Source organism: Phyllosticta citriasiana, assembly GCF_038021145.1.
Source record: "Phyllosticta citriasiana strain CBS 120426 chromosome Unknown IWZ02scaffold_11, whole genome shotgun sequence".
NCBI lineage: Eukaryota > Fungi > Ascomycota > Dothideomycetes > Botryosphaeriales > Phyllostictaceae > Phyllosticta > Phyllosticta citriasiana.
This window is the reverse complement of record NW_027117288.1, coordinates 134,400-162,399: the sequence shown is the minus strand read 5'-3', so window position 1 is coordinate 162,399 and position 28,000 is coordinate 134,400. Positions and strand designations below refer to the sequence as shown.

The 28,000-nt window shown below is 56.0% G+C and overlaps 11 protein-coding genes across 11 annotated transcripts; 6 read left to right on the top strand and 5 right to left on the bottom strand.

Annotated features, from left to right (window-relative positions):
• The first annotated feature begins 96 nt into the window (after window positions 1–96).
• IWZ02DRAFT_45011 (uncharacterized protein) lies at window positions 97–1,044 on the top strand. The gene has a single exon (XM_066767445.1). It carries the CDS (start codon window positions 241–243, stop codon window positions 904–906), a length of 666 nt encoding a protein of 221 aa, XP_066620216.1. The 5' UTR covers window positions 97–240; the 3' UTR covers window positions 907–1,044.
• Window positions 1,045–2,218: 1,174 nt separating this feature from the next.
• Window positions 2,219–3,310, bottom strand: IWZ02DRAFT_492629 (uncharacterized protein; the record flags this gene model as incomplete). Its single annotated transcript, XM_066769864.1, has 1 exon — window positions 2,219–3,310. The coding sequence occupies one exon, from the start codon at window positions 3,308–3,310 to the stop codon at window positions 2,219–2,221; it is 1,092 nt and encodes a 363-aa protein (XP_066620215.1).
• A 2,322-nt stretch (window positions 3,311–5,632) lies between these two features.
• IWZ02DRAFT_382400 (hexokinase-domain-containing protein) lies at window positions 5,633–7,226 on the top strand (the record flags this gene model as incomplete). The annotated part of the gene is made up of 3 exons (XM_066765222.1): window positions 5,633–6,229; window positions 6,284–6,738; window positions 6,788–7,226. The coding sequence occupies 3 exons, from the start codon at window positions 5,633–5,635 to the stop codon at window positions 7,224–7,226; spliced, it is 1,491 nt and encodes a 496-aa protein (XP_066620214.1).
• An 841-nt stretch (window positions 7,227–8,067) lies between these two features.
• On the top strand, window positions 8,068–9,411 carry IWZ02DRAFT_457836 (60S ribosomal protein eL42). The gene is made up of 4 exons (XM_066767958.1): window positions 8,068–8,132; window positions 8,552–8,644; window positions 8,699–8,883; window positions 8,937–9,411. Exons 1-4 carry the CDS (start codon window positions 8,130–8,132, stop codon window positions 8,974–8,976), a joined length of 321 nt encoding a protein of 106 aa, XP_066620213.1. The 5' UTR covers window positions 8,068–8,129; the 3' UTR covers window positions 8,977–9,411.
• Window positions 9,412–11,147, top strand: IWZ02DRAFT_501190 (major royal jelly protein). Its single transcript, XM_066770273.1, has 4 exons — window positions 9,412–9,697; window positions 9,859–10,330; window positions 10,375–10,619; window positions 10,720–11,147. Exons 1-4 carry the CDS (start codon window positions 9,568–9,570, stop codon window positions 10,869–10,871), a joined length of 999 nt encoding a protein of 332 aa, XP_066620212.1. The 5' UTR covers window positions 9,412–9,567; the 3' UTR covers window positions 10,872–11,147.
• A 179-nt stretch (window positions 11,148–11,326) lies between these two features.
• On the bottom strand, window positions 11,327–13,674 carry IWZ02DRAFT_382109 (sister chromatid separation protein-like protein; the record flags this gene model as incomplete). Its single annotated transcript, XM_066765209.1, has 4 exons — window positions 11,327–11,936; window positions 12,032–12,740; window positions 12,795–13,268; window positions 13,431–13,674. The coding sequence occupies 4 exons, from the start codon at window positions 13,672–13,674 to the stop codon at window positions 11,327–11,329; spliced, it is 2,037 nt and encodes a 678-aa protein (XP_066620211.1).
• A 1,045-nt stretch (window positions 13,675–14,719) lies between these two features.
• On the bottom strand, window positions 14,720–15,821 carry IWZ02DRAFT_44672 (uncharacterized protein). Its single transcript, XM_066767244.1, has one exon. It carries the CDS (start codon window positions 15,526–15,528, stop codon window positions 14,881–14,883), a length of 648 nt encoding a protein of 215 aa, XP_066620210.1. The 5' UTR covers window positions 15,529–15,821; the 3' UTR covers window positions 14,720–14,880.
• IWZ02DRAFT_44695 (uncharacterized protein) lies at window positions 15,822–18,750 on the top strand. The gene is made up of 3 exons (XM_066767254.1): window positions 15,822–17,912; window positions 17,966–18,321; window positions 18,428–18,750. The coding sequence occupies exons 1-3, from the start codon at window positions 16,115–16,117 to the stop codon at window positions 18,434–18,436; spliced, it is 2,163 nt and encodes a 720-aa protein (XP_066620209.1). The 5' UTR covers window positions 15,822–16,114; the 3' UTR covers window positions 18,437–18,750.
• A 1,385-nt stretch (window positions 18,751–20,135) lies between these two features.
• IWZ02DRAFT_44679 (mitochondrial carrier domain-containing protein) lies at window positions 20,136–21,559 on the bottom strand. Its single transcript, XM_066767247.1, has 3 exons — window positions 21,189–21,559; window positions 21,014–21,062; window positions 20,136–20,943 (listed from the first exon to the last, which is right to left on the bottom strand). Exons 1-3 carry the CDS (start codon window positions 21,459–21,461, stop codon window positions 20,270–20,272), a joined length of 996 nt encoding a protein of 331 aa, XP_066620208.1. The 5' UTR covers window positions 21,462–21,559; the 3' UTR covers window positions 20,136–20,269.
• A 1,161-nt stretch (window positions 21,560–22,720) lies between these two features.
• Window positions 22,721–24,780, bottom strand: IWZ02DRAFT_44404 (uncharacterized protein). Its single transcript, XM_066767077.1, has 3 exons — window positions 24,770–24,780; window positions 24,410–24,703; window positions 22,721–24,358 (listed from the first exon to the last, which is right to left on the bottom strand). The coding sequence occupies exons 2-3, from the start codon at window positions 24,503–24,505 to the stop codon at window positions 22,859–22,861; spliced, it is 1,596 nt and encodes a 531-aa protein (XP_066620207.1). The 5' UTR covers window positions 24,506–24,703; window positions 24,770–24,780; the 3' UTR covers window positions 22,721–22,858.
• A 1,126-nt stretch (window positions 24,781–25,906) lies between these two features.
• IWZ02DRAFT_457819 (uncharacterized protein) lies at window positions 25,907–26,690 on the top strand. Its single transcript, XM_066767957.1, has one exon. The coding sequence runs from the start codon at window positions 26,118–26,120 to the stop codon at window positions 26,358–26,360; it is 243 nt and encodes an 80-aa protein (XP_066620206.1). The 5' UTR covers window positions 25,907–26,117; the 3' UTR covers window positions 26,361–26,690.
• Window positions 26,691–28,000: the final 1,310 nt, after the last annotated feature.

Genomic DNA, 28,000 nt, shown 5'->3' with positions numbered 1-28,000 from the left:
GGCTGGCAGGGGGGTTACGAATACGCGCGTGGTTGCGCGCTTCGTGCAACGGTGAAGGAGAGGTGGAAGGAATAGGGAAGGAGAAGCGGATGGGGGTGGCGTGGCGTCGTCGGAGGTTTGGTGTTTTTCTTTTCTTCTTTTTCTTTTCTTCTTTGTGCGTGCGGTTTTGCCGGGTGGGTGTTTGGTGTGTGAGATGGGTGTAGGTGGACTGGATCGATTGACTGAGCATGCATAGGTAGTATGGCACGGCATATTGGCGCGCGGGCTTGCGTGCAGATTCAATCAATTACTGTGTATGTGCGTATATATGTATGTATGCATGTGTGTACATCTGGGTACACACAGTGCCGAATGAATACCGACATACTACTATACATTGCCTACCATTCTAAATGTTCACCGATTGGACGAGACATCGGATTCCCTGCGTGTCTCAACCATGCTGAGTTGATTGTTTGGTATGTACAGCATATGTATATTTTCTGCTGTCAGAGAGGAAAGCAGACAGACAGGGTTCGCGTCCTCGGAGAATCGAGCCTGTCTGTCTGTCTGTCTGTCTGTCTGTCTTGTCTATCTGGGTGTCTGGGCATGTCAGCCACGCACGCGGGGCGGCGGCGGCATCAACCGCGGCACCCCTCCCCCTTGCCGCCGCACCGTCATGGTACATGGGTAGTAGTACCTTGGGTGCGTGGATGCCAAGTCGCCCAGGAACCTGCACTACCGTGCCGATTCGACGGACAGACGGACCCCGAGACTGCTATTGCTGCTGCTGCTGCCGCCGCCGCTTTGTCAGATGGTCGCGCATACCTCTATCGCCTGGGGACTTTCTTGAGGCCCCTTTGCATGACGATAGTTTTGAGTGAAATGTCGGATGCCGGTTCAATCATCAACCAAAGATTTTGTTGAGGGTCTGTCCGGGAAACGGAAATGGAAACGTATGTGGATGGCGTATGTGTCCGGGTCGGTTGGTACAGTAGCGGGCGGCGCGAGGAACCTGCTTCATTCCAGGAGTGAAGAAGTGCGTTTGTAGGGGTTTTCTTTCTGGTTATTGTTTATTTCATGTTTTAAGACATGGCTCTCTCAATGCTTCGTGTGTCCGATTCCCTACCTACAGGCAGACAAACGAGTTGATTCTGTTGCGCCTCGAACTGCCAAAAATCCTCATAGCATTTTGGGAGAATATGTCTGCCTGCTTCGGCCAGATTCTCGTGCTTCAGCAAGAGAAAATGCCATTCTACAATTTCACCAGGTTCGAGGTACAGTGGCGGCACCGCTGGGAAGTCGAAGTAAGCGACCATTGGCGCGGATTGGTTTTCCTTGAATGCTTTGCCTGGGAGTGGCTTCGGGCAGACGGACACACGGGCGCGACACGGGGCGGAGCGAAGTTGAACAGTGCGCGGAGCGTACGGGTCAACGTGCGCTGTGGGTGTGGAGGATGGATGGTTAGGGTGGGTGGGGAGCCGATGCGCAAAACCGGGCGGCCGGCTGGCTGTCGAACTTCGGGGTTACTGTCTTGGGTCGATGTCGGTCCGCTTGGTGGGAGCTTGATGGCTGACGAAGAACGGCTGATCGCTTGCGTACTGTGTTGGCCGAATGCCTGTGCAGATTCAAAGGCGAGTGCCGGTATACCGAGTGAATTGGCGACGAGATGCGGTAGATTGGCGGGCGGTGGCGTGTTAGGGAGTTGATGTGGAGAGAGATAGAGAAGTGACTGCAGGCGACTTTTTAGGTCCCGTTCATCGACTTGCCCGCCTGTGCCACGGTTTGCCGATCGTTACACGTTTGACATCGCGATAACAGCGCATGTCGCGAGAAAAACAAAGAACGAAGACAAAAAAGAAAAGAAAGTCTATTTTCCCGTAGATATGAAAAACACAGCCTCCGAATTTCAGACTTTCAAACTACTGCGAATTTACAGCGCCGATGTTCCGTGTCTGTGTATTCCGATTCACCTACTACATGAAACCGACGCTCTCTTTGCCCAACTTGAGCATTCCCTGTTTCATCCTGTGCATCTAGGCTGCTTACTCGTTTTCTAGAGCGAGTATAAGTGAGAGTTGGTGCTGTTGCTGCAGATAAGCCAAAGGAGTGTTCATCCATTTCTTCATTAATCATTCATTCATTTCCTAATCAAGCAACTTTTGAAAGCCAAACGCCACCAGCCTGCCAAAGCACTTTTAATCCTCCGCCCTCCGTACCCAGGAGAACTCACTCGCCCTCAAAGCTCGAGATCAAACATGGGAGGCTCTGTGCGGTCGACAGACGCGACAGAGCTTGGCGACGCCGGAGGTCTCGCGCCTTCGCCCAAGTCAAGGTCTCGCAGACGCTTGGCGCGGTTGAGGTGGAGAACCTCGAAGTCTGCCTCCCTGTCGGCGTCCTCCAAGTTCCTCAGATGGGCATAGGTGAGGGCGCTCCACTGGAAGGGGAACGCGGCGAAGAGACCTTCGGAGTCGGCCCACATGTCGAGGAACAGTGGGTTTGGTCCCTGTGGACCCAGCCATTCAAAATCGAGGGCCCGTAGGGAGCGGCGGAAGCTGCCCAGAAAGTCATGGAGGGTCTTTATGAAGTCGACAGAGTTGGTCGCCGTAAGGTGGCCGAGGGGATTGAACATTTTGATCTTCAAAACGACGAGGCTCGACCAAAAGGCCTCGGCCTGTGCAGTGGCGGAGACTATGCTCGCGCCGCGCCAGCGCAAGTACAGCATTGCTCCGGCGTTGATGGGATCCAGGGAAAGAACAGCAAGACCGCGTAGGAGCCGGGCTTCCATGGCGGCACGGATGGATCCAATCTGCTTCTCAATGGCTCCACAGGCGAGCCAATCCCAGTCATTAAGACCAGGCGCACTGATTGCAAGACCTGTGAGAGAAAAGGCAAGCAGGGCAAAGACCTGCATCCAGAACGAGTTTCTAACTCCCACGAGGGACAGGTGCGGCGTGCCAAAGGTCAAGGTCAAGTTGTATAGGAAAATTCGTAGGTACTTGCAGTAGGGTGCTATCGTCGAGAGAGTATCGAGGGACTTCTGCTGCCTCTCCTCATTCTTGACGTTGCCATGGTATGTCAACTCCCTGAAGACCTTGCCGTGGTACCTCGACGGATCCGCTTCGACCCAAGTCTTGACCGTCGTCGACGTGGCTCTCAAGGCCAACAGGTCTGCTTTGCTCAGGTGACCAAGGATCATGTTGCCTGGCCTTGACACATCGTGTCCTTTGTCAAGCTCGTCGCCGTCGTCGTCGAAGTGGGCGGGCCTCTGCTTCATGATAGACGCAACTAGGATCTTCTCCATGGGGGACGGCTTTGACGATGCCATCATGATGAATTGGTGACAATTGGAGCGGGCACTGTGGAATTGATGTAGGCAAGAACGGATATCAAGAGACTCCCGGCGACAATGGTCAAGGTTTCTTCGCTGCAAGAGTCTGGATAGCCCGCATTGGATGTCGAAGACCGGAATGAGTGGAGGAGCTAGTTTGGGCAACCTGCGATTGCTCGAAGAACGATTTGCCAAGCTTGACGATGAAAGGGTGTATCGATGAGGAGGAGGGAGTGGCAGGTGACGACCGTGAGGAAGAGGTTGCGGGTGGGATTGGAGGAGGAGTGACAGCATACAGCTGGGTATCTGGGGAGTCGCCAACAATGAGTCGTCCGCGATGCTTAGTCGCCCCCTATGCTTAGTCGATATAAAGGGGGAGAAATGAGGAAACCACCCCCTCAGAAGAGCGGCTGTGCTAGGCAGCGAAGTGCAGTAAAGTGCACATGCACATGGCTACAAAATTTTACAGCAGTCGATGTGTATTGTGTGTGCGAGCGACCTACTTCTTTCAGACTCTTGTGAGTGACATACTGCCTTGGACAATGCTCCCTGGCTCTTATGCAGGCCTATCTCTTTGAACTCTCGTGATCCTTGTCGCTGAATGGTTGGGTCCTGTTCACGACTACACTTCGCATTTGGCAACGCACTGCTGTGACAGTTTACTCCCTTTCGTGCAACAGGGACTTATGGATTCTAATAGACAAGTAATCAAGGACATTTTCCATGTGGTCCGAGAATTGCAGCCATCAATGCGTAGGCCTAGGAGTCTCACAAAGACGCGGGTATAGGAGGCTAAGTGATACCCTCGGCTCCCTAGATGTCGTCAATAAAGCTACACTGGTATCCAAGGCATTGGCTTCCATGTTTGGTGTAGAGATGGCACAGGCCTCCAGTTCTGTCCTGGAATTATCTTTAGAAGAGGTCCATCATATCTGTAGATATGTGAATCCTCGATTCATAATTGAGCAGAGGTACTGAGATCTGTCTGAAGTACCGTTAAATACTTTCACCAACCTTGTACTTACTTACATTGTCGAGAATGATGTGCACATCGATAAGATACACAGGCAACGTCCTCGTGTAGCGAGACCGCAAGAAAGGGCTCGAAACTCCTCAACTCAGCGCATTTTCGCTGCGAAACCAACATCACAGTAGAGACTGTATATCATTCGAGTACTTTTTTCGCTGCCGCGAATATCGTCTTTCTGTGTCAAGTGGTTGACGCAAGTCGCCTTCGCCTAGACGATGGACACCTCTACCCCGCCGCCAACATAATGACCCGAAAGGGACCTCCACGACTGATGCACTTGCGCAGCAGACACCTTGCTCTTCTACAACATTGACACAGCTGTGACTAGCATTGGACGTGGACGTGAGCTGCATGTCAGGTCGCCACAGGCGGGGTTCTCGCCGAATGTTTTCCGCAAGGACCCTGCGGGAGCTTAGCCAGGCCCAGAGGGAGCTCGAGGTGGTGCCATTGTGCCGCGGCGTCTGGCGGCATCGGCAGTCGCAGAATGGCAGAGAGACAGTGGTCGTTGACGTTGGTATAAAATATTTGTCTGGGCTGCAGGAGACAGGGATGGGCTGAGCCGCAGAAGTAGAGCGACAGAAGCATGCAGGAACTTTGTCGCGCATCCATCGCAGCGGGATGAAGAGCTCCTGGCAGTGGAATGGGAAGCACTCAGGGCTCCACAAATGGTCGGTCGTCGGGGGTCCTGGGGGGGTTACAGTGCCGTCATCGCGCTGTAGCTCAACAATAAATTTCATCGTCCGCCGCCTGTCATCGAGCCGTCCCGTCGTCTTCTGACAGCTCCAGAACATCTGCTCCCTGCTAGCCCAGTGAGTCGTCGCCCGTTTTCTTCCGTCACGACTCGACCCTCCCATTCCCCCACCCCGTCCTACCAATGGTGGGGCTTCGAGCCAGCCAGCGGGGCTGCCGGCAGAGGAGACTTAACTGTCATTGACCGTCTCGTCATGTCCGAATGACATCAGGGATCACCATTTCCACCGTCTTCTGCCCTGACCTGCTGCATATCCTGAGTCTCCAGCAGTCTTCAGCACCTAGCGCAACCCGCGGCTTTCAATCGGCCCCTCCTCTCATCACTCACCTGAGCTCACGCTTATACCGCAAAACCTTGACGCTACACAACCCCTCATCCTTCGTCCGCGCCTGAGCTAACCCATCACTATTGGCAAAGGTCTCAATTCCTCTTATAAAACCATAGCCGCGCTCTCCTGTCCGAGTCGGCGTCTATCCCCTCCTATCTACACCTCCCACCTCACCCCCGCCTCTTCTACGACTCGTCACCACATTCGCCCACCATGGTCGGTCTCGGTCCCAGGAAGCCGCCCTCGCGCAAGGGTTCCATGGCCGATGTGCCCAAGGATCTCCTCCAGACGATCCAGCACCTCGAGTCCATCTTCACCGTCGACACGACCAAGCTCAAGGAGATCACGGACCACTTTGTCAAGGAGCTGGAGAAGGGTTTGTCCAAGGAGGGTGGCAGCATTCCCATGATTCCGACATGGTGCATGGGTTTCCCTACGGGCGACGAGACGGGCACATTCCTTGCCCTGGACATGGGTGGCACCAACCTGCGTGTTTGCGAGATCCACCTGCCAGAGGCCAAAGGAGAATTCGAGATTATACAATCCAAGTACAGAATGCCAGAGGAGCTCAAGTCGGGCACGGCCGAGGAACTCTGGGGCTATGTTGCGGACTGCCTGCAGCAGTTTGTAGACTACCACCACGAGGGCAAAAAGCCCGATGCGCTTCCCCTGGGCTTCACCTTCTCTTACCCGGCAACCCAGGACTACATTGACCACGGTGTGCTGCAACGGTGGACCAAGGGTTTCGACATTGACGGCGTCGAGGGCAAGGATGTCGTTCCTCCGTTCGAGGCTGCTCTCAAGGAGAGGGTACGTTGTGATCCAGCAATCAACCTGCCTGCTCTGCTTACAATTTGAGTGTAGGGCGTCCCCATCAAGCTCAGTGCTTTGATCAACGACACCACCGGTACCCTCATCGCTTCTGCCTACACCGATCCCCGCATGAGGATTGGCTGCATTTTTGGCACTGGATGCAATGCTGCATACATGGAGGACTGCGGATCCATTCCTAAGATCGACCACATGAAGCTCCCCGCAGACACGCCCATGGCCATCAACTGCGAGTGGGGTGCCTTTGACAACGAGCACGTCGTTCTCCCCAGGACCAAGTACGACGTCATCATCGACAAGGAATCTCCCCGTCCCGGACAGCAGTCGTTTGAGAAGATGATTGCCGGTCTCTACCTTGGCGAGGTCTTCCGTCTCGTCCTCGTTGACCTGCACAGTGACCCGGCCGCTCACCTGTTTGAGGGCCAGGACATCAGCAAGCTCAAGAAGGCTTACACCATGGACGCCTCTTTCTTGGCTACCATTGAAGAGTAAGCATTCGTGTCATTTGTTGTTGTGTCCCCCACTAACCAAGCCCAGGGACCCCTTCGAGAACCTTTCGGAGACTGCCGACCTCTTCCAAAACAAGCTCGGCCTCGTGCTCAACAAGCCCGAGCTCGAGCTGTGCCGTCGTCTTGCTGAGCTGATTGGTACGCGCGCTGCACGCCTCTCGGCTTGCGGTGTTGCCGCCATCTGCAAGAAGAAGGGCTGGAAGGAGGCTCACGTCGGTGCCGACGGCTCCGTCTTCAACAAGTACCCGCACTTCAAGTCCCGCGGTGCGCAGGCGCTGCGTGAGGTCTTTGACTGGCCCAAGGGCCAGAAGGACTTGATTGAGATCCTTCCTGCTGAGGACGGTTCCGGTGTCGGTGCTGCCCTCATTGCTGCCCTGACTCTCAAGCGTGTCGAGGAGGGCAACTACGCGGGTATTCGCGACCCGCAGGGCCTGCTCGAGGGAACGGGTCACCACGCCAAGAACTAAGTCTGAGTTGGCTGGATGCATGCTTGAACGACGGAGTCGAACCATTGAGTGTAGTTTGATGCCGAGGTACGAATTGTCAATAGACTGTGCTGCGAGTATGAGCGTAGCGGAGGAGCACAGTCAGCGTTTTTATTCCAAGTCGATGAGGGGGGCTTTTCTGTTGGATACTCACCTACCCAGTATGGCGCTTTATGATACAGAGGAATGGCATAGACCTAACAATAGACTATTGTTGCAAAAGCCGAAAAAGCATATTCTTTTACAATTCTGGAACAGCGCATGTTCCCATACTCGCTTTGATTTTGGTCACACAGCGGCATTTTATGCAGAGTCGCAGCACGTCCGCAATCGACAGTAGACATAGTCAGTGCAAATCTGACCAATCAGGCTCGCAAGGTTCCGCAAAGCTCAAGGTTAAGCGCACATGAAAAACCACAGCAACGGAGAAAGATGGCCGCAGCGACATCCATGGTTGCATATACGGACAGTCTCAGTGTTCCACAGGATAGCTGCCTACTTCCAAAGAGTACTGGCCGTGAAATATTCAACGAGAAAGCCTAGCGCATATTGAAAGTCAGTCGCAGGTGACGCATCTTCTGGCCCATCATTCGAACGGTCGAGGCGTTCGAGGTGAATAAACCCAGAGAGATCTAGAGCACTACTAGGGATCTGCCAGTGACTACTCCGGCAATAGATACAAATAGATTCCGAGAAAGGAAATGTTGAAAGATGTAAGCAACTTTTGATGATGTCCGGTGTCAAGGTGGTTGCCAGGTCACGTGCGCGGGAGCCGGACTGCCGAACCCACACAAACGACCGGCGAAAATGATTGCGACCTCGTCAAGGACGACAACCCGCCAACGACTCACCACCCACCATCCGTGACCCCCAACAACAGTCAAGATGGTAAGCTCCCTGACCCTCTATTTCGATGCAGAAGATGTATTCGGGATGTCTGTCCGCCGGCTCCTTTCAAAATTTGCTCTGCCGCCCTGCGATCTACGACGTCAACACCACGAGCCACGCGCCAGCTCGCCTTGGAAGATTTCTACACCTAAACGACATCGGTTCGACGAATGAAGAGTGGCGCCATGGTCACTTGGAACGAGATTCAGCGAAGAGGAGGTTCACGATCTTGCCAACGACGTATCGAGCGCGCAACCACGGGCGTTGATCCGAGACGACCTCTACCACACCCCGGCGGCGACCGATGACATCGACATATTCCGCGTTTTCGCACCTCTCCAGAACTACATTTGGATGGAGCCGGCAGACTTGTTCTTCGCGTTCAGGTCGTTCAGTTCGCTGACTTAAGATACCTTCAGGTCAACGTTCCCAAGACGAGGCGGACCTACTGCAAGGGCAAGGGTTGCAAGAAGCACACCCAGCACAGGGTCACCCAGTACAAGGCTGGCAAGGTAGAATATCTGCGTCTCGACGGACAAGAGCACGGCTGATGTACAATTCCACAGGCCTCGCTGTACGCCCAGGGAAAGCGTCGTTATGACAGAAAGCAGAGCGGTTACGGTGGTCAGACCAAGCCCGTCTTCCACAAGAAGGCCAAGACCACCAAGAAGGTCGTCCTGAGATTGGAATGCACCGTTTGCAAGACCAAGGCCCAGCTCGCCCTCAAGCGCTGCAAGCACTTCGAGCTTGGGTACGTTGATCCAAGGCTCCAACATCTCGTCCAGCCTGCTCACAAATTCACAGTGGTGACAAGAAGACAAAGGGTGCCGCGCTTGTCTTCTAAGCGTTTTCTCTCCTTTTGCATGTCCTCGGCATGGGTTCGTGTGGTGCGCTCGGGGGATTCTCTTCAGCGGATGACGGATGGGTACGTTCGCCACAAAATCGACGTGGACGGGTATTGTGGTCAAAAAGACCTGGGTTTCTATGACACAATGAAAAACACCAATACAACCTGGATTGAGGCATGCAATAGCGAACGGCCCAAAGACGTGCGGCAGACGGAACGATCTACGAACAAGGACAAAAGTCCCATGCGCCGTCAAGACCTTGGCGGTTGGCTACGCGGATGCAAGCGAGACGGAATGGTGGGATCTTCCCGAAATATCCCAACGTTGCGCTTGCGTGAGGTCTTGCCCGCGCGCTCTCCACTTCTTAGCCCGTTCGGTATCGAGGCTTAGACGAATCCAGGCAAAACCGTGCCACCAATCTTGATCGTTTATGTTGTACCTGCATTGTTGTCGTTCATGACGTAGAGCATTTCCCCTCAACTCGGCTGGCTGCGAAGTCCGACTTGGTATTCTTCTCACTTCATTTGCGATTTATATGTTCCCGTTTTCCTGCCTAGCCATGTCGAGAGAGGACCAGAACGTTTCATATGATGCGTTCCGCTTTGATTGGAGTCTTCATCATAGGTCTGGGCTTTGCCCAGGACCTTCTCACTGACCCAGGTGTCGCTGGACCACCACTGGAACTGGTGCACCTCTACTACGACCAATTCCCCACGGGTAATTTCAAGCAGAAGAACTTGAATCCTCTCCGCCCAGCAACTCCAGAACTGATCCCTCCCAGGCATCGCCGTCTCCTCAACCGGCCGCAAATTCTCCAACTACCCACCAGGCCCTCGACGGCAGCTACACCAACGACGGCAGCAACCTCAAATAAACAGCCGCCGAACTGCTCCCCAACAACACGGAGCGCCCCTACCCATCTCTCGACCTCAACAACCCCCCGGGCGGCGCCATCAACTACAGCACCACACCCCCGACCGGCGCGGCCCTCGCAACTCACCTCATCGGCGTGCAATCCGTCGTCATCGACGCCTCGGACCGGCTCTGGATCCTCGACACCGGCCGCGCCATCGACCCGCGCAGCGGCACGCAGGTGCCGGCCACGGCGCCGGGCGGGCCCAAACTCATTGACGTCGACCTCTCCACCGACACAATCTTCCAAACCATCGTGTTCCCGCCGTCCGTCGCGCCGCCGGAATCCTACCTCAACGACGTGCGCGTCGACGTCGCCGCCGCCGTCGCGTACATCACGGACTCGGGCGGTGATGCGCTCGTCGTCGTCGTCGATCTGGCGACGGGCGGCAGCGCGCGCCGTCTTGTTGGCCACCCGTCGACGCGCGCGGAGCCGCAGTTCGTGCCCAGCGCGTGTGGGGCTCGCCGCTGTACGCCTCGAGTGGCGGCGAGCTGGGCTTCATCTCGGTCGGCGCGGACGGCATCGCGCTGAGCGCCGACGGCGCGACGCTGCATTTCTGCGCGCTGGCGTCGCGCGCGCTGTACGCGGTCCCGCAGCGCGGCAGCGAGGTGCGGGCGCAGGGCGGCGTCGTGGCGCTGGGGCAGAAGGGGTTCAGCGACGGGATGGAAGCCGATGACCGCGGGTTGGTGTATTGGGGGAGCATGGAGCAGAACGCTGTTGGCTGGTGTAGTGCCCGGAATGGGTCGATGGGGACGCTGGTTAGGCATCCAAGGATCAATTCTCCTCTTCCGCACTCATTGACTTGCCCGGCTGCGCGCACACGTAGTCTCCATCGCCGCCGACGGGCACCTCTACTTCACCAATGACCAGTTGAACCTGGCGCCGAGCTTCAACAGCGGCAATGACGATAGGAAGAAGCCGTACTCGCTGTTCAGAGTGCCGCTGCCGGACGGCGGGAGGAAGATCACGCGGCGCTGAAGGCGCGGTGGGTGTACTCGTCAAGCGGGTCGAAGCTTTCAAGCACATAGCGGTGGTGCCAGGAAGCCATTGCGGGCTCTCGAATTTATGCATGCGTTGATGCACGATTGCCGTGGACTTTGGAAGTCTCCTGGAAGTGAATCAAGTCGACTTTTCCGTCATCGTGGGTGTCCCTCTCCACGTGTTACCAGGTGTAGAGTATTTCTTCCTCAATTTAACTACAAAAGCTACGTACCACTTCTGTCACAATTGGAAAAAAAAAAAAAAAAAAAAAAAAATTGGCCGTCACAACAGAAGCGATTGTGAATTCCAGAGGTTTCACAGCAGATCATCTCCCCACTAAACTAACCAAATCAATGAAGTGAGCCACTCATCACCGTCACAGCAGGCTAGCAAAAAAATGCAAGATGCGCAAAACGACCAATCCCTATCTGATTTCTGTCTGGCAGGAGTGCTCAGTATATCGGCCTCCCCTCGTCCCAGTCCCTCTCTTGCCCCGTCTCCTCCTTGATCAACTGCTGGCTGGGACTGTCCACGTATCCAACGCCGCTCAACCTGTTCCTCTCATGCACACTGCGCGCCAACGGCGTCGACTTGTCTTCAATGGCGGCCACGGCACCAATCCACTCCCACACGCGGCTGACGTCGCCGCTCCTGTTCTCCCTCACGCTGGGCCGAACGTTGGAGTTTTGCTCGACCTTGTGCTGGACCCTGTCCCACAGCCTGGCCCTCCTCTTGGCCGAGAACTCCTCCCTTAGTATGTCGTCGCGAAGCTGCGCCATGGATATGAAGCTTTCCGGGAACGCGTGGGGGTCTTGCGCGTGCAGCGCTGCTTGCACGGCCAACTTATCCAAGGCAATCTTGGCCAGCGTCCTGGCCCTCTCTTCTGTTGTGTTCCTAGACTTGATCGAGAATCTGGCGTAGGTGTACACGCCAAAGATCGCGACGGCACTCATAAGCTTCCAAAGATGTCTGACCAGCGCGAGTCGGACGGATCTTCGGGCGGCGCAGGCGAGTGACATTCGGGCGAGGCTTGTTGAGGCGAGGGTACGTCTTCCGGTGTCTCTGTTTGGTGGACGACGCCGTATCTGATTAGTTAAGGCCGTCATTCAGTAGATTGATCGTAGATAGTTTAGGAGACAAAAGGGAATCGGACTTACCCGTCCACCTTGGTTTCAATCTCATCGCGGCCCGTGATTTCTCCAATGGCACTGGCCCAGAGGTCGTCGAATTCGCCTTGGGACATTCCGCGGCGGCGTTTGGTAGCCATATCAAGCTTGAGATCTACCTCATTGATTTCAGGGCCCGGAGCGTGCTTTCCAGTGTCGTCCACAAGATCACCACACTCAAACTTGGCATTCCTCTCCCGCAATTCCTCAACAGCACGATCTGCCACAGCTTTGACCTTACGGGCTTTCTCGCCATCTGGTTCACAGGTTGGAGCCAGTGGCACCAGGCCATTGAAGGAGAGTGGGTGCGGCCTGAGCACAAAGTCCGGATCGCAAGTGGTGTGGAGTTTTGGGTAGCAGTAGGCGTGCTGCGGACAGGGCTCACATTGTGGCTGAAGTACTTCCAGCGGCTGTGCCCATTCGGGTATTTCCATGCCAGCGATGGAAGTTGACGGTCGGCCAACTCCACAGTAACCGACTTCAAGCTTCTCTTGTCTCCACCAAGTCGCAAAGCCCCCGAGGAGAGCGACGAGAATTGCCCATGGTGCAGTCTTTAGGGCTGCCGGCGTTTGTCGAGCGACCTTGTTCCGCCGAGGGGGAAGGATGTCCACTTGCCCATTCTTTGCGCGTTCCCGGACCAGTTCGAGTTGTTCTTCTGGAGTGAATTCTTCGCCCGTATCACCATCTTCGATCTGCCCATCTGCTTCGCTTTCGCTCTCCTGTTCCGGTACAGGGCTTGGTTCCTTCTTGCGACGGAGTCTCGGGGCTTCAAAAGTACTTGAAGAAGGCACGGTCACATCTTCTTCCTGGTGGACATTGGCATAGTCCGTCTTGCGCCTGCCCGAGGATGATTTGCGTCTTTCTTTACCATCCACACCAAGAGTTCTCCTTCGATCCCGATCATATACCCTTGGCTCTGGCGATCCGCTCTGGAAAGGGTTGTCCTGTGTAAAGGGGCTGCTGTGGTCCTCCTCGTACTGTACATGAGGAGTGTTGGAGGTGGATGGTCGCGATCGTCTTGAGGGTGGCGGGTGTTCGTCAATTTCGTATTCTTGAGCACGAGCATGCTTGGTCGAAGTGCGCTTGGACGGCACACGTTGTGGTTGTTCTCGCGGAACAGGTGTGAGATCCAGGTCTGGTTCAACAGATGCTGTTGTGCGTCGGGTACTTCTCCGCGAGACGTTTGGAGTGACTGAAGGCACATCACTCTCTTCAGTCTCTGCTCTGGCTGTCCGCCTTGTGCTGCGACGGGTGGCATTGGAATAATAGGACGACGCTTCGCTTTCGGCTGTTGGTTCCCTGGTCGAGCGACGTGTACTGCGGCGTACGCTCTCCGGTGGATGTAATGAAGGAACTTCACTTTCATCACTCTCTTCTCCAGCCACGCTACCAGCTACACTGTTTTCTCTGCTCGAAGGGACATCGACGATACCGCGAGCAGAGCGCTTGGTCCGGGAGCGTGCTGCTAGTTGATGTTGAGCCTGAGGGAGCACATGTTCGTTGAAGAGCGCAACCAGTTCCGGCTTCTTTGCAGAAGAGGAGTATCTGACATTGTGCTGGATGAGTATCGAGCGTAGGCGCGGTGCAGTGACAGAGTTGGGATTGAAGCCTGGGAGGAGATGCTCTTCGTCCATGTTGTTGTGCCAATAGGCGGCGGCAGTGGCGAACGACGTCAGTGGGCAGGTGGAAGATGAGGACAGCAGCTCGGACGTGGCGGAGAGGCTCTGCGGAGCTGGTGAGTGGAGGACGGTCGCGATGCAGAATCCCGGTAGACGTAGACACGTTGGTGCAGCGGCTTTGTTAGAGTGACGGAACGATGGTAGATGGCAACCACATCAACGCTCGGCTGCAGCAAAAGGTGTAAACATGGCCACAGCTTCTTAGCGTCTTGGCATGCGACTGCCGGGGCATGGCAGGCGACAATCACGTGAGACCTTACTAAGCCGGAAACTTCCCAAGGTTCATGTTGCTCTCATAGCGTCCTGTTCTGTGCTGCTGTGACTCTGCTCCCTCCCTCCTGTCTTTTACATTGAACAACTCTGCTGTGGCAAGACATGGCCCCAGACTGCGACAGCCGACTGGTCGTCCTGATTCCACCAACATCGCCTTCCCAGGGCACACGAGACAATGCGAGCAATTGCTGGAAAATACAAGCTCCCACATGGTTTGCTTCGGCCTTGGATGCAGGAGCTGGCTTCTTTCTGCCTTGGCCTTGGGCGCATCACCAATCACAGACACCTTGTATTTTTTCCTGTCGCGTCAAGAGTCCTCGATCACAGAAAGTTTGTCTTGTCTCTATACGAGCTGTTGGACCATCCTTACTACGCAATTATCCGTCTGATAATCTTCGATCAAATCCCTGCACTTTCCGTGGTCGAATCATTCACTTCTTTTTTCAGGTCTTCGCTCGATCCGTCACATCTGCGCGATCACCCTGTCTGTTCGCAACCTCCCTTGAAATCGTCTTACAAGCGTCGCGTCAAAACCAGGCCTGTGCTGTCGTTTTTGTTTCTTGCTAACCCATGGCGCTGTATGTCAGGTCATTGTAGGGGTCTGGCGACATGTCCCAGGTTGGATTATTTTGTCTGAATGAACAAGCTCGGTTCGGGACACTCATGTCTGTCTTGGAGCAAGGTGATTGGTCAAGCACACGGCAGGCTCCAGCGACCGGTCAACCAAGAGGCAAACATGTCGACGTGCGAACTGCATGGTGGTGGCTTCAGAGCATGTGAGCGGGCTTGGCTCGCGTGAAACGTGAAAAGAGCATCCGGAAGACGAGGCCGACGGACGCTAGAGCATCTGACGTGAAGCAGGAAGTATGAGGCGGGCCAGCGCCACGTTCAGGGACACAAGCTGGGCATGACTGGGTGAGTCCCCGACCATGGCGGACAAGACCCGCGTGCGTTCCCTGCTCGACGGGCCGTTGCCGACATCAAATTGCCATGGCCGAAAAAAAAAAAAGAAAAAAAAAAAAGAAAAATGCTATCTGAACCACTGTCGCAGAAGCAGACGGGTATGGCCGCTTTGCCAGGGCTCGTTGGGCAGACACGAAAAGGGCGCAACGCCCAACACAAGAGTCGTTTCAACCAGGACAAGCAACGGTGGGCAGATGTTTGTCCAGGGCAAGCATGAGATGATCCGTGGTCAGCGCCAGGCAGATGTAAGGATACGCATGAGGACACGGGCAGGCAGGCAGGCAGGCAGCGAAGCCACAATGCGCTGCAGCAAGTGAGTCTGACAGCGGCGACGAAGCGACAACCAGTGGCTGACGGACCCGCGGCCCGTTTCAAGTCATGGGTCTCTCTCTCTGTAAGGTTGCACTTGAGAGTCGATTTCAAACCAGGATGTAGGCGGCGGCAGGGAGCGACGCTGCGGATTGAGGGACGTTCGAGGTCGAGGAGAGGAGGGGGCTGGGCTGGGCTGCTGATGGATGACACAGACCGAGGAGCAGGTGGTGAGCAAGCAGTAGATAAGGTATCATCATCCATGGAGGGCTTGTCTGTTCTTAGATGCAGGCGTACTGTACGTCATATGATCCCAAAGAGAACCGAAGCTCGCAGAACTGGGAAGGAAGCTGCCGGTGCCCAACTGAACCACCTCTCTCTCTCTCTACCTTGCCTCGTCTCGCCCTCTCCCGCTCGCCACTCCCGTCGCTCCCGTCCGAACCTCTTTCTTCATCTCGCAGTCTGCAGAGTGCAGCCAGTTTGCAGCTTTCTTTTTCGAACTGCGTTTTGTCGTGTCGAGGCACGCAACGAAACCGCAGCCCGACAACGATCGGCACCACCACCTCAGGTTGCCTCGCATTCCTCATCCTTCCCCGCGAGCATCTATCCGCCTGCCCGACGCCCCCCCCTCGCCGTCCAACCATCGTCGCGCCCCGCTCGGCAATCCTCTCCACGGGCCTGACTGAACCTTTCTACCTGCTACACTACTTGCCGTTGACTGCAACAATCACCACCACCACCACCACCACCACCTCCATCTGCCATCGCCACCTTCTGGATTCACCACCTTCTTTGCGCTGCTCATTCCCAACCGCGACCACTGTTGCCTTGCTCCCCGCTCTTGGTTGCCATGTCAATCCTCTACAAGGAGCGCGAACGTGAGCGCGACTGGGACGTCGGCTCCCACAGCTCGCGCCGTCCTGGTTCCACCGTGATTCGACGGTACAAGGCACCCGACAGATCTTCCTGGCACGACGAAATTGATGTCGAGGAGACGAGAGTAGTCACCAGAGACCGCGACCCGTCACCTGCCGTCATTCGAAGATTTGTCGACGACGACCGTGACGTGACTGAAGTGCGCGAGTACCGCTACGTTGGTGAAGATGAGCCTGGCTCTCCTTCTCGCGAGTATCGCATATCCGTCGAACGTGAGCGTTCACCTTCACCTCAGAGGGTGCGTCACTACACCATCGAGCGCGAAGTCGACGACTCAAAAGAGCCTTATGCGCTAGAGAAGTATTCGAAATCAACTGAGTTCTTCTCCCGTCCGGATCCCCCGCCGCAGCCAATCGTCATTCGTCAAGCTAATCCGCAACCCATCATAGTACAAGAGGCTCCGAAACGGCAACAGATCATTCTGAGGCGCGAGGAGCCTCAGTACGAAATCATCGAGCGTTCAGAGGTTGACGACCGCCTGCGGCGCGATGATGATTACTACTACGAGCGAAGGACTCGCAGGCGCCGGGATGACGATGACGACGATGATGATCGCGGACGTCGGCGCGGCCCACGCTCTCCATCGCCTGACCGCGACTGGTACAGCGACGATGACTACGAGTACGTGAGGAGATCCGGTTCGTCTGATCGCAAGCACGGCAAGAATCACCGTCGGCACATTGCCGAGGGTCTTGTGGCTGGCGTTGGCGCATCCGAGCTGCTCAGGCATCATCGTCGGAAGCAAGGCGAAAATCCCGGCCCTCATCTCAGGCAAACGCTGGGCTACGGTGCCTTGGGCGCCGTTGGTGCCGAGGCCCTGAACAGAGCCAGAAGTCGCATGGGTGGCTCCCGTTCCAGGTCTCGCGAAGGCCATCGCCACAAGCACAGATCGAAGTCCAGAGGAAGAAAGCTGGCCGGGGTCGCTGCCCTCGCAGCTCTCGGCGCAGTCGCATATGCGGCAAGCCAGAAGAAGAAAAATCCCGAGGCTGTCATGGAGCGCGCAAGCAGATCAAGGCGACGTCGGCATTCCGTCGCTGAAGGCGTTTCGGAGGACGAATTCAGCATGTCGCCATCGCCTGAAAGGTCATCAAGCCGTCAACGTGACCCTGAACACCGCAAACGCCGCGTGGCTCAAGCTGGCTTGGCCACTGCTGCAGTTGCTGGTCTCGTTGATCGCGTCCGAAGCAGATCCCGGAGTCGAAAGGGCAAGAAGTCGCGGAGTCGGAGTCGAGTCCGCACGGGCGCTCCCATTGCTGCCGCTGGTTTGGGCGGGGCAGCATTGGCAGGTCTATACGAAAAGAGCAGGGCAAAGAAGGAAGAAGTCGAAATGACAAGGGCAAGATCAAGGTCGAGGTCAAGATCTAGATCCAGGTCGGTACCCTCAGGATCTCGAAGGGCTTCCGCGAGTGACCCAGCTCTTGTAGTATACGGTGGTGATCCCATCTACCCCGAGCCCGGTGCCAGAAGCCATCGTCGTCGTCGCTCTGGAAGTCTTGGCTTTCAAGATGACCCTGCCGACTACCGAGGAAGACGTCCATCTTCTCCTGGTTCCGACTCGGATCGAGGCCGTCGACACGGATCCAAAAAGAATCGAAGTCGAAGTCGATCCAAAGCGGTTGCAGAGGCCGCTGCGCTTGCTGGAGTGGCTGGCGTGGCCGCACACGAGGCGGCAAAGAGGAGAGAGCGTAAGAAGGCAGAGAAAGAGAAGAGGCGTAAGGACTCGCTCCTCTAGCATTTTTAGATGCACAAACTGACATTGTCACAGACAAAGAGGATAGATACAGTCCGGATCGCTACGGATCTCCCTACGCCGATGGCTACCCCGCCGACCCCAACTATCCAGGCGGTGGATACCCTACAGGCGCAGGTCCCTATTACCCTGAGACCAATGCCTTTCCGCCTCCGCCTGGTGCCATGTATGAGGCACACAACACCGTGCCGGCTCCATACAACCCAGCTGATTACGGTCCGGCCGAGGGTCCTGCGCCGCCGCTCGTTCCCCCAGAAGCGCAGTATCAAGCAGAAGCGCCGTACTTCCCTCCCCCTCCGCGCGAGGCCGCACCAGAACCGGAACCAGAACAACTCTACACAGATCCGCGATACATTCGCGGAGATGACAATGTGAGTGCTCCGCCCGTTCCTGAGCACATTTATCCCGGTGGGTCCACCGCGAGAGGAGCTGCTGGATGAGATCGTCTACAGGGAGCTGACGAGTGCTCGAATGCAGATGGTATAAACCCGGCGTACAGGCCCTCTTCTGCACCACCCCCGTCAAAATCGCCCGGCAAGACTGTCCAATTCGATCTACCGGAACCAACCGACACTCCGGGAAGCGAGAGACCTGATCCCAATGACTTTGTCGACGATGAATTTGTGGAGCCCCATGAAGATTTGCGAAGCCATCGCCGGCCGAGACGACCACCACGAGATTTTGACTACTTTGATGATCCTCTACTCGATCGACCACCATCTCGTCAGGATCGGCGACGTCCCCGTCGTCGTTCTGCTTCCATGTCCTCGATCGACTCGGGTGAAACAATAGACCTACCCCCTCGCTTTGACCGCACCGGACGCCCAGTCCCTCAGCGAGGCGAAGATCCACTTGCAGACAAGTTTGAAGACTTTTTGACTGGACGCAACACTGCCGGCAAGCTTTTCCAAAAATTTACCGGCGACTTTCTTGGCAAACAGGGAGGCAACCCACCACGAGACCGGCCCAGGAGGTGAAGTCATGCTTGCCGCTGAACGAGATTACTTTTTCTTCCCCTTCCAACATCAAATATGGCGTTCCCCTTGCTTTGCCGAATATGCTTACAGGCCGGGTTTCTGCAGCAGGCTCATACCAGTCAAATATGGTTTATAGATGGAGGTCACGATGACGATTCCCATCAGTCTTTTCCCCTTTCTTCTTCTTATCACATTTCCTACAATTCAGAGTAGTAGCACGGCGGCGATGGCAATGGCAAAGGCGAACCCCATGGAGTTGGACAAGAGCTGCTGCTTTTCTACCCATCAAACCTTTTTTCCTCCAGGACACTTGCTCTCTCTCTCTCTCTCTCTCTCTCTCTCTCTTTTACTCCTTGCTTATACAAGAAAGACGAACCATATCCACAGACGAATGACGATGAACCAAAAGATACCATCAATCAATCATCCATTTACACGTCACACGCACCCCTCTCTCCCCCTCCCCCGCATCGCATGAACAAAAGGCGCACAAACTTGGTCGAATGGATGCTTTGCTTGATGCATGTATGTATGTACTGCACGCTGTGTGCATTGCATGAACTAGCAGTGACTAGCTTGCATGAGCCACGCGCGTAACGCTAAGCTAAACTTGTAGATGGTTGGTTGAACCCTTGGATACAGATACACTTGCCCTGATTTTTGCGAGGTGGCCATGTGGCTCAGGCGAGTGACGGACTGGGGTTTTATATCTCTCCTTTTGCCTTGGCTGTGTGCAGCAGCATCGACGCAGGTAGGTAATCGCTCGGTACAAGGCATCGAAAAGTCATACCACTCGGCGTCCTCACGTCCTCCCTCTTACAGTGCCGTTTGCCGTTCCTTCTAATTCACAGCGCGCGACTATGGCAAGACTACGGTACGTAGATGAGAATGGAATGTCGTTTATTTGGAAGTCGGGCTTGCGTGATTAAAGCGTGAGATGCCGTCTGTCTGTCTGTCTGTCTGTCTGCCTTCCTCCCCGTCTATTGAAGGACGCCTCTAGCTACATGTAGGATCAGACCTGGAGATGACGGAAATGGATGGATGCAGTGCGCGAGAAATCAAAGACGCGGAACCAACAGTGCCGACAATCTGACCAAGCGTGGGCGCGAGGCCATGAACGGGAGATGGAAAGAAGAAGAAAGGCGATGCAGGCGTCTACCCTGTGCAGGACCTGGCGGACTAACCCCCCTCCCCCTGATTCAATCCGCCTTCCCCCCACCCCCTGTCCGGACGCCTTTCACATGCACGCCCGCAGCGTGCAACCAACATTTGGTCCTACAGCCTCAAAACCAAAACCAAAACCTAAACCACCCGCGCAAACGTCACGGACGGCCAACTCTATTTATTCAGCGTCTCCAAAAAACTTACCCATCGCCTTCTGCGCGACCTCGACGCCCAAAAACGTCGCCGCGTTAGCCGGCACCGCACGACACATGGCAGGACCGATACCGGGGAAAAAGGCACGCGCACCGCCGGCCTTCCACAGCTGCCTGACGACGCCGCCAACCGTGACGTTGCCCTCGGCGCTCTGCAGACGGCTCTTGACGGTGTCGACGGGGAAAACGGGGATCCACATGGCGACGCCGGCGGCGCCGCCGGCGGCCATGACGGCCGTCAGGCTGAGCTGGCCGGGGGAGCCGTCCGGGTTCTTGGGCGTGAGGCGGCGCTTGATGACCTCGTAGGTTGCGAAGTAGGCGGCGGAGCCGGGCCCGTCGCGCGCCAGCGTCATGGCGCTGCCGCGGAAGACGGAGCGCAGGCCGCCCTCGCGGTACAGGTGGCGCACGACGTCGAGGCCGCCGCTGTACTTGGGTTTCTCGCCCGGCGCGAGCGTCTTTTGGCCTTGGATTTGCAGCAGCACTTTGACCCGCTCGAAGGGCGCGGTGATGAGCGTCATGGGGATTGCGCTGAAGAAGCCTGCGCTGCTGATTTGTGCGACGCTGTATTGGTTGTTTTCGACTTTGCTGACCGAGGTTACGAGTTGTTTGCCTAGGTCGTAGCCCCAGAAGGATACGGCGACTGTGGGGGGAGAGGTCCTGTTAGTTGGTGCTCTTGGGTACTGGTCGGTGTGTTGTGGTGGTCTACTTACACATGGGCGTGACGCCGACCAGAGGCGCGGACACGCCTGCGTACAGACCCTGCATAGGGCGCGTTAGCTCCTTCCTTTCGACATTCCTTTCCTCCCTATCCAACAACAACAGCATCTGCACACTACAAGAACAATGCTCCTCCTCTTTTCCACAGTCGTCGAAAATTCAACGTACCCTGACCAGCCCTTCGCGCGCAATCGTCCTGCGCACCACGTCCATAGCTCCCGTGTACACGCCCTTCTCGGCCGTTTGCAACCGCACTTTTACCAGGTCAAACGGGTGACCGACGACGACGGCGCACACGCCGCCGACGCCTCCGGCCACCAGCGCGCGCAGCGACTGCAGACTCGACTTGGACGCCTCGACGACATCTTGCTTGAGCTCGTCGGCCGACGGTATGTGCTCGGCGACGCCCTTGGGGAGGTGGGATTCGGGCGCGGGACCCATGGCGGCGTCTGAGATGCGAAGAGGCGGGCGGTCGTTCGGGAGAAGAGGAGGGTCGTTCGGGAGGAAGAAGATGGGAGAGGACGGAGGGAGAGGAGGGAGAGCGGGTCGGGAGAAGGGAGGAGAGAGCTGAAGCGCGGGGTCTTGGCCGGACTTTGCAGCTGATGTGGACTTCTGGATGGATGCTTATGCTACGTCTTTAGGGCGCCGTCGGTCGAGTGTAGGGCGTGGGCGTGGGTTTGTGTGGGGAGCAGTAAAAGAAAGCTCGAGAGTGACAGACGAAAGTACAGAGAATAGTGTGACAAGGTGGGTTTTTTGTCCAAGTAGTGGGGAGTGGAGGAGCAAGTGTGGGGAAGTCTGGAGAATGTGATAATGTGCCGGTAGACGAAGGGAAAGAAACAAGTTCACAATATTTGGGGTTGCGGCTCTTTTGATTGACAGGCGGACGAGGGCTTGGCTCGGGCTGAAGGGCCATGTATCTTTAATTGGTAGCTTATGGGACTGACATGTTGACGTTGGTTTGTGATGGCCATTGATGTGACCGAAGATGCCGAGGTCCAGCGAGACCCGGACGTCGGGTGCCCCGGATTCGTCGCCGCCTCTGATTGGATGGGCACACGCCCGCGGTCCCACGGCCACGACGGCTGCGGCCGAGGGCGCGGCGGACTTCACCTCGTCCACCATGTCATCCTCCACTGTTTGCTGCTGGCTTGGTCTGTTTTGGACTATCCGCATGACAGCTGCAGCTACCCGTCGCTCCTTTGGCGCTGTCGTCGTCGTCCACACCCGCTCCAAAGCCCTGATGTGCGCCCTCGATCCCACGTCGCGCCTTATGCTGCCGCAAACTCTGTCCGTTTGTCTCAACTCCGGCCAAGCTTAGAGGAACAAAGCCCATGTATAGAAAGCGTCTTCACATGCTTGCGCCGTTGGCAGGCTTGTGTTTACCTAGCGATCCCGCGAGGTACGCTTCAGGCCTTCTGACGTCACAGAGTGCTACTATGGAAATATCCGTATTACTGAGACGACAAGCAACATCAAGACCTGGGAAGAGCACGGATGGGAACCGTCAACATCAAAAGACATCCCAAGTTAGACTTGACCGCTACTTTGAGACGTCATATTGAGAGAAACTTCATTGCCCGACGACTTTCCACTCACTCTACAACATCCATTAGGAAAGCCAACCACTAATACAGAGTAACAATTCCATGACACATGATTTTGTTTTCACCGCTGTCTGCGAACTTAACATCCCAAGACCAGCCTGGTTCGGAACATATTCCTATAGTACAATGGATTAAGAACAACAAAAAGACAACACGACGAAAGCGGTATAGGATACTGCGCTTGAAAAAAACACAACCTCGTTCGACAGATAATCTCCCAAAGACGTGCCGCATTTAATTAGACCTTTCCTGAGACTCGGCCAAGTCAAGGCGCTGACGAGCCTGCTGACGGTCAAGAGCCAAGCGGTCCCGAATTTTCTCGCGGTCCTCAGCGAGCGGGCTAGGAGAGTCATCCCGCTTCTCCGGGCGGCGGCGGTCGTCACTATCCTCTTGCTGACGGAACAACGCCAGACGCTCACGGGCTTGAGCACGGTCGAGATCAAGGCGAGAGCGCAAGTCATCTCCCACTGAAGGCTCCTTCTCATCATTACGCTCATCCTCCTCTTGACGCTTCGAGTGTTTGTCACCCCCTGGGCGCCTTGAGAGCTCCTGAAAGCGGTGACGCGTTTCATCGTCCTTCTGGCGGTCTTGCTGCAGGCGCTGATCGAGCTGCTGGCGGTCATGATCGAATCGCTCACGAGTGTCGTCAAGGCCTGGGGGTGAATTTTGTGCCTCAGCCCCTCTCTTTTCGGGACGACGGCGCTCATCATGGAGCTCATCAGCGCGCTGACGATCCTGCTGCAGGCGCTGCTCGAATCGTTGCCGGGCTTGCTCGCGGTCCAGGTCCAGTCGCTGGCGAGCGTCTTCGGTGCCCGGGGGTGGGCCTTGGGCGTCGGCATCTCTCTTCTCGGGGTGGCGACGCTCATCGTGCAACTCGTCGGCGCGCTGCCGGTCCTGCTTGAGGTGTTGCTCAAACCTCTGTCGGGCCTGCTCACGATCCAGATCTAGGCGCTGGCGAGCGTCTTCGATGCCCGGGGGTGGGCCTTGAGTGTCAGCGTCTCTCTTCTCTTGGCGGCGACGCTCATCGTGCAGCTCGTCGGTGCGCTGACGGTCCTGCCGCAGGTGTTGCTCAAACCTCTGTCGGGCCTGCTCGCGGTCGAGGTCCAGTCGCTGGCGAGTATCTTCGATGGCTGGTGATGGATCCTGCTCATCGGCCTCTCTCTTCGCAGGGCGATGATGTTCGTTGTTCAACTCGTCAGCACGCTGGCGGTCTTGCTGCAGACGCTGTTCAAACCGCTGACGAGCTTGGTCTCGATCAAGGTCCAACCTCTGGCGCGCATCTTCGATGCCGGGAGGGGGGCCCCGATCATCAGCATCCCGCCTCTCGGGACGACGACGCTGCTCGTTGAGTTTGTCGAAGCGCTCCCGGTCCTGCTGCAGATGTTGCTCAAACCTCTGGCGAGCCTGCTCGCGCTCCAAGTCGTGTCTCGCCCGCTCATCTTCAACTCCTGGGGGAGGTCCCTGAGCGACGCGCTTCTCGGGACGCCGACGCTCCGAGTGTAATTCATCCGCGCGCTGGCGATCTTGCTGCAAGTGCTGCTCAAAGCGCTGCCGAGCCTGCTCACGATCAAGGTCCAAGCGCTGGCGCGCATCTTCAATGCCAGAAGGAGGTCCTTGGTCGTCCCGCTTGTCATGATGGTGCTGGTCCGCATTGACCCTATCGATGCGCTCGCGATCTTGCTGAAGATGCTGCTTGAAGCGCTGACCGGCTTGCTCTCGGTCCTGGTCAAATCGCTGGCGCGCGTCAGAGAGACCACCTTGAGGGGGAGGATCCGCGTCGCGAACGACAATGTTCGGGCCAAGTTGATTATTGACCACCGGGGCGGCATGGGTAACAGCGCCGATGGCCAAGAGGGCCATGATCATCTTAATGGACAACATCCGGACTGGCGCAGTGACGATCTTCGAAAGAATGACTGGACTGAATTGAAGATAGTGCCTTCACCAAACCGCACTATTCAGAGACTCTTATACTCAAAGTGCGCAACTATAGTCAAAACCCCAATCTCCTCGGCTTGCACTACTCCACCCTAAACCAAGACGGGGAGACTGACTGTAACGGTACCAGGGAACAGGAACCTGAAGCGTCCGCTACTCCATCAGCCATTCAAAGCGCAGACGGAGCAGGCGGATCACTGCACTCACGATCAAACAGGCAAGCGCCAATAGACCTGAAATGCCCCTGCCCTGTGACCCCATGTCGATGCGACTTGTACAGTAAGCAGGCCAGATGCGGAGTCTGCCAGGCAAGCGAGGTCGACGATCGACATATTCGGCAAACAGGGAGCATCGATCATTTGAGAAGAGGCATTGCTGTACCTGAAGCAGTAGAAACGCCAAGCCTATCAACAATACTTTCTCAGCAAAATCCGACCAGTCAGGAACGCGCGCACTTCCAGCTAATTCGTCTTCTGGAAACATCACCGCTTCTCACTTACCTAAGTGGTAGACGTCGTCAGTCGATGCATCGTCCAGGAACGCCCATCAAAATATTTCGACTGTCACTAGATTTTTGCCTCGTTTCTTTGTGGAGCGAAACTTGTGCGGTACGCTGTGTGATTCTTCTACAGCGAAAGTCCGCCGAGAAGTTTGCAGTAAGAAGGCCAACACGACGCCAGAGTGATGGTTTCGAGCGCTACCGCTGCCCTTTCTGGCTCTTGCGCGGGTGCCACCCCGTTGCGGCGCCACAGCAGTTGTTGATACTTCCCTGTAAATCACATTAGCCGGAATCCGGCGCGATGCTTTGCTGGCACCTGAGAAATCTCGATATTTGGGAGTTGGACATACCGCAAGAGTTCAGTACGTTATCAAATTGCACGAAGAATGGTGCGAATGCCGAATTTTCTCGCGAATTACGGCGGTTGGAGCTTTTCGAACCGTATCAGCTGGGTTAGCTCGTCCTGCGAATTTTCCAGACACAACTTTCACCGTCCCATCTCATTGTTCTCCCGCGTCTGCAGCCACCCATTCCTCCCTCACTCCCGTCCCGTCTCCCCTGATCCGGGCAAGTGGAAACGGTGAAGCCATCCCGCGCGCCCCTCCCATTCCAACAAAACGCATCTCCACCTCGAGCCTCGAACCAACCATGTGGATCGAGCGCTGGTGATGAGGAAATTTTTTCAACTTCAACCCCTCTCACCGGAAGGCCTGGTGTGTGACGCCAACTTTTGTCCGTCACTACTTAATCACGCGTCACAGCAACAACAACGGCGGTGGTGGCGGCGGCGGCGGCACACGGCATCCCGTTGACTAGCGCCCATGACAGCCGAAACTAGTGGGAATGAAATGGATTCGGCTGCCGCTGCTAGTGCAGCTCGGCACGTTGTCACAGTCACAGTCAGGCACGTCTCTGCTGTTTCTGCTGGCTGGCTTGCTGCTGTGGCTGACCGACTGCTGTTCCTGAGCAGCCGCCCTGCCGCTCTGCCGCCGCCCGCTTTCTCGGATTTCAGAGGATCCCCCTCCCTTGTCCGCCTTATTAAAGCCACACCGAGATATGGAGGAGTTGCCTAGCGTTGTGACAGCAGTATTGCGCCTCTGCTGCCTTGCCCAGACGGCATGTACCGCTCCATGTCTCTCTCTCTCTTCTTGGCTCTCATTCAGCTCGTTTGTCGCCCTTTTGTGCTCTCGCGTCGTCCAGTATCATTTTTGTCCGGATTGCGTACTTCTCTCCGCTCTATTCTCCTTAGGGTTTTTGCATTTCATAAATGACATCGCGGCTCTCGGTCGTCGTTGTTGACAACTCAGTAATTACATCGGCAGTCCGACAGACACTCATCGAATCTCCAGCATGATTACAGTACAACAGCAGCAGCGCTCGGACGCCCGCCTGTGAACGTATCGCTGTCTTGGCCATCACCTCCCCTCTCATTTGATCGTCAGAGCCGTCGACTTGGCTTTCTCGTCTTTGCGAAGCTTAAAATATTGCGGCTTCGGGACCAGGTTTTTCGGCGTCCAAAGGGTTCGCCATCCCGGGCGGGCCTGCGTACCCCCCTCTCTCTTCCTTGTGGCAAGGCTGATGATCGACGACGGAGGTAAGCTGGTGGATCGGCGCTGTTGCGGGAGGGAGGGAGGGAGTGAGGGTGGCGAAAGCCAACACAGTACGTGGACGATGTATCGTCTAAACATAACCGCATCCTCTTTCCTTTTCCTTTCTTCACCGACGAGAGGTTTCATTTCTTCAAAGTCTGCCATGGACAAAGCAGTAAAGCTCAACAAACCTATCCAACATTCAAAAACCACGCTCAGATCACCCCCCAAAAACACCCGCTCTTCTCGACCCGCACCCTCCACGCACCCGCCAACCGCCAACCGCCGCACCCAAGCAAATAAGCTTAACGCACCAAGCTCGCGCCCGTGCGCAAACTCTCTTTTGCACTCATTTCATTGCTTGCCCGCCCGCTCGCCTGCCACGCATCCAGCCCACACGTCTCCGCGGCGCCGCGTGGCTGGCGGGCGTTGCTTGGCTGCCTCACTCATAGCGCTGCAGCGGATGGAGGCACTATATGTAGGGCACGCGCTTAAAATGGTCAGAGCTTGAGGGTGGTGAGGTGTTGGCGATTTATATTGGTGGTAGAGAGACACAGGGTTTGGTTGACTGCTCACGTGCGACGACCTTTTCGTTTGTTTTGCGGCCTGCATCATGACTTCTCCTCTTCTGTGCGCTTTTTGCTGCTGGATCTTGCCTAGCTGGCTGGCTAGCAATTCGTCTCCCTAAATAAACGCTCGACTCATCAATCCATCAACTCGCCGTCCGTCACCTCGCGCGGCTTGCGCATTTGTTTCCACGCTGCCGCTTGCGATACGATCCCAGCGCCTGGAATCGACACTCCTAAGCAAAACTTCGTCGCAACTGAACAGAAGACCTGCACTTTGGTCGACAAAGTGAGTATCCCTTCCCTTCGCTCCTCCAGCTCGTCGTTCCAGAAATCATCGCTTTTGACGAGTGATGACTATCGACATGAACACATCGCGAACGCCGCGCCAAACGCACCGTCTGTCTTCAAGCGTCTTTGCTCCGTCGCTGTGGAGTACGCCGTGGGCTCGATGGCGACTAAACACTTTCCCCTAATGGGATTGATTGATTTCCGACCTTGGATGTTGAATAATGGACGGGGGGAGATCCGTGGTGGCCGATGTCGTTGTTGGAACTCAAGGATATGGCGGATTTTTGGGCCAGGTATCGCTACGAAAAGGGTCTTTCTCTGTGATGAACAGGTGATGGTAAGAGCTCGTGGCTGATACGTGGCTGCACAGCTTCCGCAGCTTCAACTTCCTCCATACTACAGATTCCATTGATGATGTACGTGTGCGGAGCAGTTCGAAACACACTTCCCTCTCCTGTTGTCGTGCTCGATTCCTGTCATGGGACGTTGCCCA